This window comes from Catharus ustulatus, chromosome 2, assembly GCF_009819885.2.
Source record: "Catharus ustulatus isolate bCatUst1 chromosome 2, bCatUst1.pri.v2, whole genome shotgun sequence".
In the NCBI taxonomy this organism is placed as follows: Eukaryota; Metazoa; Chordata; class Aves; order Passeriformes; family Turdidae; genus Catharus; species Catharus ustulatus.
Window position 1 is genome coordinate 3,933,323 of NC_046222.1, and position 13,040 is coordinate 3,946,362.

The following is a 13,040-nucleotide window of genomic DNA, read 5'->3' on the forward strand; positions in this document are numbered from 1 at the left end:
TTTAAGTGCAGGTGGAAATCACACTGTCTCATCCCATTCCCAGTGTACTGTCACCTTCTCTATTGAAAAAGTACATGTCACCTTTTTTTTTTCCCCCAAGCTTCAAGAAACTGTCAAATAAAAGAGAACATAAATTGTTTTATGTTTGTGAAAACATATTCATTGAAAGGCAATGAAAGTGTAGCACTGGAAGACTTTGGGGGAAAGAACAGAAGTAAGACAGACAATTTTAATTCTGTTCTCTCTGCCTCCACAGTAGCCCTTGTGGTAATGAGGTGATGGTTGCATACTCAGAAGTGAATGCCAGTTTTTAATCTTTGATCAGAGCTTTAAAATAATTTAATGAGAAAATTCAGAAGGGAAAATTTTTGAGCAGCTCTGCAAATGGTGCGAAAAGAAATTTTAATTTCAAAAGTTAATTCTGTCATTCTAGAGACTTTCACTGAGTTTAAAATACGCTGTGAAGGTGACCTAGCAGAAACTTTATTTCAAATTGCGCCTCCTTTTTTCTGCCTTTTCATTTGAAATGTTCACCCTTACCACTTTATCCATTGTTCTTGTCAGGGAATGTATTTCTGGGTATTTATTCAGATTTTAGGAGAATACTAGAGAGTTTCAGAGAATGTTTGTTTCATTTTGTCTTTCCTCATCTGGCAAATATACATTAAATATACATTAATGACTGCTTGCTGTTTCAAGAATTCAAATGGATAAACAAATTTTTGAAGTCCCAGTGCTGAACTTTGAACAGATGCAGTTGTCTTTCCAAATGTTAAATAGTCATTGACTTTAAATAGGTTTATTTTTAAAAATGCAAAACCGATACAGTTTAACTAAAAGTCTCTTCCTGTTGTTTAACTTTTACTCCTGATTATGAAGATGCCACGATTTCATTAGTTTTCATTAGTTGCTCTTGTCTTCTGGGGTTGCCATGCCCTGATTTTTTCCATGTCAAATGAAGCAGAGAAATGAGGATGTGGAAGGAAAACTTCACAGTATTAAAAAGCCAAAATATTCAGGTTAATTGGGTATTTGTAGAGGTACTGAGTTCATCTTGAATTTAAATTTCCCCCAAAACCCCAGGTCACTCTTTGTTTCTTCTGGGGGTTTTTTGCTTTTTCTCATTAGTTAAAAGGTACATTGTAGTAAAAGCTAAATAGTTTTTTACAGTGGTGGGACCTCCATTACATCATCTATACCACCACTGTAACTACTGGCTTAAATAGGAAAAACCTATTTAAGGTTTACTTTAACCATGTATTTTTTCAATCCATTTGTCTCATGAACACTAGCAATAGTGTTAGGGGTTCTTATTGTGTATTTCACTGTCTGATAGTACTTTTTCCTGAATTTTTCTTAAAGGCATTCTAATTTCCTTAGACAAGTCTTGTTCTTAATCTGTCTCACTATGTCCTATAGTTTTTCATTAAGTTTCCATGTATATTGCCTCCTGTTGGTTGAAAAACCCTAAAAGATCTTCCTCGTAGTACTTGAAAAAAAATGAAAATGAAAGCTTATTTCACATGTGGATTTAAGGAAACTCAGTGTGTCCCACTCACTGAAAAAATGTGAAAGATTACACCAAAGATGATTTAACCTCACAGAGAAAGAAAACCTGCTGAAAAACTTGCATTAATGACTCGCTGTGGGATGAACTCGTGTGCCACCAACCTCAACTTTATCACCGTGGATTTTGCTTAGCATACAAAATTTATATACTGTGTCAGTGTTCAAAGTGAATGAGATGCTCATAATTGATAAATGAAATGCAGCCATCTCAGTTGTGTTGAAAGGTCAAAGCTAAGGCTAGGAACAAGATGAATTTTCCTGTACTATATGTGGCAATGCCTACATGTGCTGCTTTGTGCACCCAGCGCTTCAGCCGGAACCTGAATGATTTCTAATTAATGATTTCTATACGCCAGCAAACAGAAATTCAGGAGTGGTGCCGTGATCCCAAGGAAATCGGGATGTCAGGGTTAAATGACGTGCTGGAAGTGCCTAGGATGAGTTAGTGATGATGCTAAATTTCTGATGGCAGGCCATCTTCTCCCACAAGTGCAGCAGGATGAGGTGTGGAAGTGTGTCCGTGCAGGAGGCGGGATGCTCTCCTGGTGCTGCAGGACAGGCGGACGAGAGTTTCTGCTTCGTAATGAGCATTCATTCGTGGCCAGGGAAATCCGAAGTGTCTGGCAGCTGTGGCTGGAAGCTAATGCTTTGTTCATGGAGATCTGTGTTTTAATGCTGTTAATGTTTTCATTTCGCGCGTCGGGGCAATAAAAGAGGTTGTATTTTTGGCAGACGAGCCTAGCCCTTGCTGGCTGAGAACCTGTGGCGATTCGAACTTCAGCCACCCAGCTGCTGAGGAAAGGTGCTTTTCAAGGGTAAAACAGCTTTCCAAAGGTAAAACAGCTTTACAGGCTGTTCCCTGCTGCTGCAGGAGCTGAGAACTGAGGCAAAGCTGGTGAAACTCTCCCACCTCAGGGTGCTTTTGTGGCACCTCGGGGATTGTTCGCACTGTGGCCTGCCCGCCAAGGCGCAGTTAGGCCCAGGGCGGATGTCTGTGCTAGCCAGGAGTGGATTACAGCCTGGAAAACACCCCTGGAGTGGATTACAGCCTGGAAAACACACCTCAGTTGCTGCTGAATAAATCAGCTGAGATAAGAGCTGTGGAATCGTGGGTTTGTCTGCTGAGCTGCCAGGCCTCTGTGCAGCAGAGTGGAGCTCAGTGCCCAGGCTCAGGGTCACTTGTCGCTGCAGTCCCCTCAGCCATCATCTTGTTTCACACTCTGCCACACCAGCCTCGCTCCCTGCAAATGGGGGCACAGCCCTTAGGATAATTCAGGTTGAAGGGACCCCAGAATGTCACCCAGAGCAGCCTCAGTTCAGCTACGAGGTCAGGCCAGGTTACCCAGGGCTTGCCCAGTGGAACTCGGAGGAACGAGTTGCCAAAGGACTAAAAGCTAATTAAAGCTTCATGAAGCATGTCACAAGCAGGAAAGCTCACAGAGAGTGGGAAGGGGGAGGCAAGGGGAAGACTGATGACAGCTCATTACAAGAGGAGCAGAAAGGAACCTTATAGCAGGAAGGTTTTTTTTCTTTGCATCAGCAAGGATCTCAAAGGGGATCTGGCAGGTAGGTTTCCATCCAGCAGCTACTGTTTTCTTGGTGAGCCTGAGAAACTATTCAGACTGCTGTGACACTGTAAGAGGACTTTTTAAATTTATTTTTTCTTTGACTGATGACATGAAGTATAGGTAAAACAAGAGTCACTTCTCCCGCAGTGTTGTGAATATCAGACTGCTCAAGCTTAATTGTGACACAGAATCAAATGCTCTGTCAAGGTCAGCTAGAGGCCCTGACCATTGCAAACTAGTGGGATGTACCATGGAAAGATTACTTTATATATACCCTACATCCTTATCTTTTTTTTTTTTCCCTTGAGTATTTGCTGGGTGCTTCTGTCAGAGACAGACTGAGAGAGAGGCATGGAGGATGATAAGTGAGAGTTTCTGTGATACTGGCTCATGGAATTGCCACTGTGCTGCATGTTCTTGTACCTGAAGGCTCCTGCAGTGCTAGAGCCTTACTGGTTTTCATAAAATAAAATTGTGTGCTTTCGTCTCAGTAATTTGAATATGGCACCGTCTTAAAATACAGACTTCAAAATCTGCAGCAGGAACAGTGCTGTTTGTATAATGCCTAAACAGTGCTTCAGACTTTGAATTGAGATTTTGTGTGCAAATGACGAAATACCAATAGCTCAAGCTGTCTCCTATGGCAAAGTGGAGGAGGAGGGAGAATGTATGGAGAGTAGGATTGATTATATTGAAGGGAAGAAAGAAAGATTTGCATAGTTTCTGCGTTGGGACTTAATACCCACATATATCTTCAAATAAGCACAGTGTAAATGTTCTCTGTGGCTTTTTTTTTCATGCAAGACACTATTTATGGTTAAAGGTATGGAAGGACCCTTTCATATTAAAACTTCCTGTTCTTTTGATTTACCAAAAGTAAAGAAAGGAAGATTAAAGAGGAAGCAAAGTCTAAATAGATTTCTGTTTCTGGAAGCAGAGACTACAAAACAGCTTTTCAAGCAGGGCATAAATTATGCTCACAAATAAGCAGTGCAGTCTTTACAAGTGTTATGTCTCAGAGCTGCTCAGAGAAGACTTTCACATGTGGAGATTTAACTATATTTGATGTCTCAGTTCCTAATAGAAAAAAAAAGCCAAACTCTCCACTAGTTTCTGAATACAAATGGTTTTTTAAAATGAGCAAAACCCCACCAAACAAAACAACAACAAACAAAAACGCTTATAAGACTAAACTGTTGTCAAGTTTTTAATGTAACAATTCTTTTTATAGTTAATGCATTTTAGTTGTTAACTTCATAGATATTTTAATAGTTAATATAAATGTTTATGGCTTAAAAGGGTTGTGAAGAGAAAAGAATAAGATGTGTGCATTTCCTGCACTGAGGTACTCTTTTAGATTAGACAAATGTGTGTGAATTGTACAAATCACAAAACTATGGAGAAATGTCCTCTTTCACTTAAAATTGAATTATAGTCTGATATTGAAGAATGCTGAGGTGGTAGTCAAAGTGAAAGAAGAAAATATGACAGTAGAACTTTAAAGCTGACACTCATCGCATTTTGGAAATGATTTTGTTTCCTTGTCAGTTCCTATGAGATAAAGTTAATTATTCAAGAGATTCATTCCAGGCTCGTGTGTTGCTTGTCGAATATTGAAGACAGCAGCCAGAGCTGTGGCACATCTGTGAGCTGCACTGTTGGCATCTTCATTTCCAGGGGTGGGTTTGGGTAGAGTTGCCATGTAAAGTGGTAAATCTCTGATCCCACAGGGGTGACTAAACCACTTCGTGATGCATCAGCTGTTGATCAGTGCAGTATGTGGGGGAGCAGGTGGGGTTTGTCACAGGTGGGATGAAAAAAGGCCAGAGTTTGGGCTTAGCCCACTTTTAAAAGTTTACTCAGTTCGGTGTGGTTGTACAAGTGTCTTGCCTGTACAAAGAAAAGGGAGGTTGTGTGGATTTCTCAAGGACGAATTAGTGCTGTTCAGTTTCTGTCCTCACATACACAATTCCAATTTCAACATGTACATCTTCTAATATTAAGCAATTGCGTCTGCTCTGTATTTAAAGGGTGAAAAAGCGTTGCTTGAAGTTTAAAGACCACTGCTCCAGTATCACTAAATATATCTTGAAAGTTCTTAAGAAATTGCTGTTCCCCAAGGATGAAGCTGAGTTCATTAAAACACTTTTTTCATCATTAACATAATCCTAGATGGCCTATTAGCAAATGAACCTGCTGGCTTATTTAAGATTACTTCAAGTAGAAATAGAATTGGTCACCTCGTGGAAATAGTAGCTTTCTGTGTAAGTTGGAGAGGTAGGTGTTGCCCAATTTGAAACAATTACTCTTATCCAAATGTATTGTTGACACAACTAAAATTTGCATAGGACGTTTTGTTCGTGTTCTTTCCCACTCCTGTTCAGCAGGATAGGTTTCGTTTGAGAAAAGCTGGGTTGACTTTAATCTGTGTTAATAAACTGGGTTGGATCGGGAATTGAAATTACAAGGGTTGTACTGTAAAGATAAAATAAACAGAAATAACCCATGGCACCCACTATAAATGGTGGGGATAGGTACTTCCCAGAAAACTTCAGTGCAGGGAAAAAAAAACATTTGTAGATTGTGAAGCTGAAAAAGTGGCTGTGTGTGGTGTTTGTGAAGCCTTCCAGTGAAGCTGCATCATCCTTTAGGGCAGATGGTCTTGACAGAAGTAACATGAGCTTGGACAGCAGTCCTTGGAACTCTGAGAGGAGCTGACACAGAGGAAATTCAAGGGCATAAACTGGTGAGGAAGAGAGCTTGCCTTGCCTCTGGGTGTAGATGCTCAGCTGAGTTGAGGGAAGAAATGAGTGTGTGGTTTGGATGAGGTGAAGCCCTGCCTTGGTGCTCATTCATTTCAGCTCACTGATAGGGCTCATAGGCAGTTCACAAGGTCAGAGGAGTAGGGGTGGTGCTCCAGGACTATGGCTGTGTGGAAAACCAGGCAACAGAGGGCTGGAGACTGTGGGAGACAACAAATCCATTTGGGAACAGTTGAAGGAGAGCTGGCCAGAGCGTTCAACATCAGGTTGCTGAGGATAATAGGTAGGATTCACCTCTGGGTGTGAGTTGAGTTTGTTTTATCCCAATTCTCTTCTTGATTCTCCTTGGTTTTTCGGAAGTGCAGAAGGCTGTGGTGTGTTTGTGTTTGGCCATGGTTCTTGCCTAGATTTGCAAGCTGAAAACTGTTCTTACAAGCACATGGAGGTTTGTTTGTGAAACTGTGCTTTCTGTGAGGGGATTAGTCTGGAGTGTGAAATAACTGTTCCTTGCTTCTTCCCCCCTTTTTTTATGCCAGTTGAAGCAATTGTTGCCATCTGTCCTGTATTTTTTTCCACTGCAGCTGCTTTGGGAATATTCTAGCCTGTGCTAGTCCTTTTTACTTTTTGGGAATAGGGACCTCTCTGGTACAAAAAAAGAAGACAGCATGCAGTGGGCATAACCTTTTTAGATGCCAGATCTCCTGAAAGGAATACAATGCATAGGCACAAATTAAAATCAAAGAATTCGGGAATGTGTGAAAATTACAGGAACCATCATCTTTATGTGCTTTTTTCATTTATCTTAGGCTTGTCCAAATGAAGAGAAGAACCATTCCACAGAAGAACTTAGCAAATCTGAAATCCAAGAGGAACTGAAAAAGGCTAATAGCCTTCCTAGTTTGACTCCTGGAACCAAAACATCAGATAAAGACAAGCAACCCCGAGAAGGCTTTTTTCATTTCCTTGGAAGCTTATTTAATCTTGCAACAAAATCATCTTTGGTAGAATCTAAACCCTCTACCTTCCAAGATGAACCCAAGAGATGTGAAAAGGATTTACAGAGCACAAATACCTTTCCAAAGGACATTCAGCCAAAGCACCCAAAAATTGAAGAGCCTGCAGCTAGGAAAAAAGAGGATTCTGTAAATAAAGATGGTACCATCTTAAATAATATTGGGAAAGATAACACACAGAATCTTCAAGGAGACTGGAAACAATCCTCAGATACAGAAAAGTAAGTTTTATAGTTCATTCTTAAATATGTTGATATTTTTGTTTGTGTGTACAGAGCTATGCTGACCAAGCTCTGCTGACTGTATGAGAAATGTCTCCCATTTCTAAGGGTGGTTGGGGTGTCCCTGGCTTGACTTTTTGCAAAACTCCAGTAACAGCTGCCCTAAATAAATTAGAAGGGGAGAAGTCAACTGCAACAAGATACAACTTTAAAAAAGTTTTTTAGAAGTCTCCTGACTAGATGTGGCATTTACAAATATGTTAAGAAAGAGAGGAAGTGTAAAGACCTTGTTTCCATCCAGGTTATGGCCTATATGAAAGCTTGAATATTTGTCCTTCTTGTATTTCAGCAGTTCAATAATTTTACTTCTGCAAGTAAGGTTTTCTCACTATTCAGTTATCTTTCCTAGTTTATTTGACTGGGTGATTTTTGCTTATGTGATTTTTTTCCCCCTACTTCTTTGGGGTTTTTCTATGACATAAAGAAGGTTATGTAAAACACTCAATTTCAATTAGCCCAAACATATAGTGCATTCTTTATAGTCCTGTAGTATTTTTAAAAGAAGATTAAAAAAAAAAAAGTGGGGGCAAGGGCACCAATTGTGTATTCGAAAATAGAGAAGTTAAAACACTGCCTGTGGTCCACACTGTGTATTACAAAACCTTTTATGACTGCCATAAACATGGATATTATTTTTCCAAAATCATTTGTAGCTGTTATATTGAAAACTTGGCTACATGTGTGTCAGCACAGCATAGATTTGGGGTTTGGTGTGAATGTGTGCCTGTGGTACCTGTCCAGTTTTTGATGGGTGTGTAGAACATGGACTTGTTTGTGGGCAGTGGATCTGCAAGTGATGATGACTCAGGCTTGCAATATGGCCCAGAATATTTATTTCAAATTTAAGCAGGAAGTGGTGATTGGGAGTAACCAGTAAGTTTATCACAGTGCTCCTGCTTGCATTGCAGGATGAGAGTATGGACTCAGAAGAAGCACCTTTTTTTCTTTTAATTTTTTTTTTAATTAATATGAGTTGTGCTCAGTCTCTTTATTGATGGCATGTGAAATGTTTAATCTCCATGTAGGAGGTCAGAGACAGCCAAAATATCTGCTTATTGAATTCCATTTCCATACTGAGGATGTCTCCAGCACTCTGCCCTTACCTATTATTTGACAGAATAATGATTTGAAGCTTTATGTTATAAATGCAGTGGTTGATCAGGATATGAATGGATGATGTGGTACCTATTCAGGTGAAGTTAAAACTTATTTCCACCTTCAAAATACAGTAATTAATAGTAATAATGGTTATGTTCTTGTGAGCACTCTGGTTTGGTCTGTGACGTGGTTGCCTGGTTTTTATCCCAGACTCTTATCGTGGTATCACCCATCTGACTGTGCTTTTTCCAAACTGCAGCTCAGCACCACCACTGCTTTGATTAATGCAGGAGCAAAGTTCTCCTCCCTTTAGTTGTTCCCTGGAGAGCCCAGGAGCGTGATGTTACTTGGTCTAGCTCCTGAGCAAACTGTGTTCCCTAAAACCTGTTGGACAGACCAGGTTGCTGCATCAGTCTCTTGCAACTATTTGCTGTTTCTGTAGTTTGTCCTTCTCTGTGTATGCACAATTTACAGGGTAAGATGCATCTCCTTCCCCTTTTTCTTCTTGTGAATTCTTCATAAAAATCTAGATTAATAAAATAAGGCATTTATCAAAGTTCGCAGAGTTTGGAAAGTGTGGATGTTACCTCACTGAAATGATCTCTTTACTCTGTGCAAAAATTTTTGAGTTATTTTTGTTTTCCTGAAGTCGAAGTTGCAGTTGGATTTTTCACTTGACCATCCTTTGACATTGTCCTGTGTTGTTAGATAATCTTTGCAAACTAGTGTAGATTTTTTTCAGTATAGTTCACGTGTCTCATGGCTAGGCAAGCATGAAAGAATGTGTGTTGCTAGTTTGGAGGTAAGATTGGGTTGGTCTATATACAGAATGAAGCTTTTCCATGGAAAATAACTTTTTGAAATGGAAGAAAAATTGGGGTTTTTTTTCATTGTAACTGTTGTAAATTAGAGCAAACATTAAACCAACCAGTCTATGTCCTTTTAAGCTCATTCTCAAATGTGCAGTGTAAATTCTGCCCTTTTTGGCTTGGGATACTAACAAGTTAGACAGTCTCTGTGTAACTTTAATTGTTTTTCTCTGCCTGACCACACAATGCGAACTGCTCTTCTGAAGCAATTAGTAAAGAAAAATTGGAATGACTGTGGGGAAGCAGAGGCTTGCATTGTTTACCTTTCTAAAATGTTTGAATAACTGGGTTTTTTTTCTTTTATGGAAGTGGTTATGCTGGATTTGTTCTCTCTTAGTTTTTGTAGTGTAGTTTATTCTTCCCAGTCCTAGCTGGGTTTTTTACTAGGTATTAACTAGCTGGGGTTCAACTAGCATAGCTAAACTGTAAAAATGCTCTCAGTTGCTGCCAGTTGGCTAAAGAGTCTTCTTGGGAGTGGGTGCTACAAGCACATGAGGAATGATGGGAAGAAGGAGTAAAATATGAAGCACAAAGCACAGGAAGGTGTGGAAACCATGAAGAGCAAAGATGATGTGGACCTAAAAGTGATTGAGTCCTAGAAGTCATACGAGATGTGCTAGTGAGCCATTTAAAGCCAAAGGTATTGATTCCATTGATTGTGGTATTAAACTGCAATTTTAGCATTTCCTGTAGAGGCAAGATGTAGCAGAGAGCTTTACAAATCCTTGTGACCACTGCATTATTAATCTTACAGCAGTTTCCTTTCTCATGAGGAAGAAGTAAATGAATTTGTTAATTCTAAACTACAGAGAAATGCTGCGTTAGGGACTGTCTGTGGTTAGTGAGGAGGTTACAATGGTAAGTGGAAGAGGGATGCTTGTTAGATTGCATAATCCCCATTAGAGTTGTATAAAAAAGAAAGCCTAAACCAAACAACCTTTCATATTTTAAAAACCTACCAAATGGTCTCAGATGCCTCTACTCAGACAGCCTCATTCTCCTCATATCCTTATAGCAATATTTGGTGACATACAAGGATATCAGAGTGCTCTGACCTGTAAACTGAGGTTAATTTTGCCCTCAGTGGGAGGTCTGGCACTTGCTTATGACTCTTTCCAGGCCTTGAGCCAAGGAAAGTGGAATTCATGAGCTCAGTCTGTGGAGTACATGTTTTTGAGGCACCAAATGTGTAGGTCACATTATTCCTCCATCACCCTAGCTGGTTGGCCCAGAGGTAATTTGTACCTCAAAGGCTTTTGCTCCTTTAATCCCAACAGTGGCAAGTGGTGAAGGAGGAGCACAAAAGACAAAACCATGATAAATTTGGCAAAGTCTCTAGACAAAAATTACTGTGGACAATAGCTGCAGCACAGAAGATGGGTGAGGAAAGCTGGGTTAAGTCTCCAGTTATTTCATCCCTTAGTCTTCCATTTCTCTGGGATGGTTGAAGGTTTCTTTGCCTTAAAGAAGTGGATCGAGCAATTGCAAAGTAGGATATTTGCTACTTAGTGTAGAAAAACCCTCTTACTTAGGTAAGATGGCAGCTTCTGTGACAGATTAGTTAGGTATAAAAGGTAAAAGTGAAAACTTCATGTTTACCCTTGGCCTTTGCACTCCTTAATGATGTTAAAAGCCAACCTTTAACTGATGAAATAAGCTCTAATAATAAAACCATGGAACACTGGGGGTGCACTTCACCTCATTTCTGAAAGTCTACATGAGAAAGATGATGATTTCATGAAGTATGTGACAAATGCAATTTGCCCTGTTTTGCCCCATTCTTGCTCTCCTATAATGTAAAATTCATCCACTTACACATATATTGCCTGTCAATGATTTGGCTTCAAAATTGAGGATGGACTTCCTGCAGTGAATACCTACCATCTTCTCAAGAATCCCAGTGTTGGTAATGGGTGGTACCTTGTGCAGGTGACCGAGACAAAACTTTGAGAAGCGTTTTCCTTTCCCCCTGCCCCAAAGACTGAGGACCCACATCTGTTCTACTGACTGTTTGCCATTTGTGTGTCTTCCAGTAGATTTTTTTTTTCTGTAATACCCAGTAACAATAAGTGGATGTTGCAAATAGCGTTGTGCAGAACAATAGTGCTTGTGAAACTGCACAGCTTGTTCTGGAGTTCAGCAAGGAGAGGAGCTTTATTGCATTGCTGAACATGGCTGAAGAGACAAAAATCAAAATTGTACCTATTTGGACTGTTTTGATTAAATAATCCTGGTTAAGACACTAATACACCAGTTCAACAAAGTACTTTGAGATTCTGTTGTCTTCTTCCTTATGCCATGAACCTTGTAGACTTTGAAGTAAGAAAGAACTCTGAACCCCACTACTGCAAGGATTTTCTAACTGTAGGTAAAAGAGGGGAGGGAGTGATTTCTAAAGCAGATGCTCAAAACATGCATTTACATTTCACACTCTGCTAAGAGCCAGGTACTAGGAATAATAATAATTTAGTGAGAGCATTGCAAGCAGTTTCATTCAGAAGGGAGGTAGCCCTAAGGAGAAAGAAATTTCAGTCCATTTATAGTTCTACTGTGTTATACATTACTGGGTTTTGTGAGGCAATGGGGTTTTTAAATTAATTTTTAAGTCAAGTAAACCTTTTGCTGTGCATCTAATTGATGTATATTTGTATTAGCAATTAGCATTTCCCACCTTGCTACTGTCAGCAAATCCTGCCCTTTTATTGTGATAGAAATATATCTGATAAAATCCTTTAGGTTTACAAAATACTGCTTAATAGGTTTGTTTCAGAGCTTGTAATTCTCCTTTGTGCTGCTTGTCAGAGGCAGGCTTGTGGTGATAACAAAACCCTTACTTGTCTGATGGATTGTTGTGTATTGAGGTTTTGATTTCAGTCAGTAGCAGCAACATTCATCTTTCCCTATAGATGCCTTTGGCAGAAAATCAGGAGTAAATGAACAGAAATTCATCACTTAATTCCAAGTAATAGTCTCATCAGGTAATTCCTGCGGAGGAGTGGGGAAGCTGTCGCTCCTGCATTTGTTGGTGTTGATTTGTTGATCTTTTGTTGGCTTGCTGGCCTTGGAAATGCAGTGTTGTTCAGTTTCTGGTGCTCAGGTGGACAGGGAGTCATTGCTGAGTGTGACTTGCTGCCACTTAAGAGGGGCATAAACTACCTGGGCAGCTCCACCCTTCTAGTTCAGCCAAATACCACCCGAAATCAGAAGGCTGTCCAGGGGAAGGAGCGGGATCATCCTGCCCCTGATTTCCTGGGTGAGCTGTGGAGGTTGATCACTCTCAGGGCTGTGATGTGGGAGAAATGCAGACCCCAAAGCATTTCTCTACCTGCCCAGAGATGGGGTATGGTCCAAAGGAAAGGTTCTTGTTGGTGCTAAAGCAAAGACTTTTGTGTTTCTGAAGAATGAAACTTTATATTTTAAGAGTAATTCTTAACAGATGTGTGATGCAAAATTGCACTAAATAAATTAAGTCAAAAACTAATTCACTGGATTATCTTCTCTGCTGAACCTTTTGGTGTTCAGCTGTGCAGTGTGTTCAACTGAGTCAAACCCTTTGCTTTCCCTGCCACACCTGAAGCTACAATCTTGCTCAAAGAGAGTAAAGGGATGCCCTGGCTTTGATTCTTCATTACATCTCAGAAGAGGCCAAGAGGAGTGACTTTCTTCAGCCTTTAGATGAGAAACTAAGGGGAGACCTCGCTGCTGTCCCCAGCTCTTGCACACCACTGAGAAGCAGCAGCAGCTCTGCTTTTCCCTGCTGCCTGGGAGGGGCAAATCCCTGAGTGTGACAGAGGAAAAGGGAGGGGCAGCAGGTGAGGATGGTACCCACTGGGATGGGGTAGGAAGGGCTGGCTGCTGCCAGGTGCTGGGGAAATAGGGC

The 13,040-nt window shown here is 40.3% G+C and overlaps 1 protein-coding gene across 3 annotated transcripts in view; it reads left to right on the forward strand.

Moving 5' to 3' along the window:
• Positions 1-13,040, forward strand: part of CRYBG3 (crystallin beta-gamma domain containing 3) — a 79,053-nt gene that overhangs the window by 18,708 nt on the left and 47,305 nt on the right. For all 3 annotated transcript variants that reach the window (XM_033051657.1, XM_033051658.2, XM_033051659.1), the window contains exon 3: positions 6,706-7,133. In XM_033051657.1, coding sequence (XP_032907548.1) covers positions 6,706-7,133 — 428 coding nt within the window. The remainder of the gene's footprint in view (positions 1-6,705; positions 7,134-13,040) is intronic.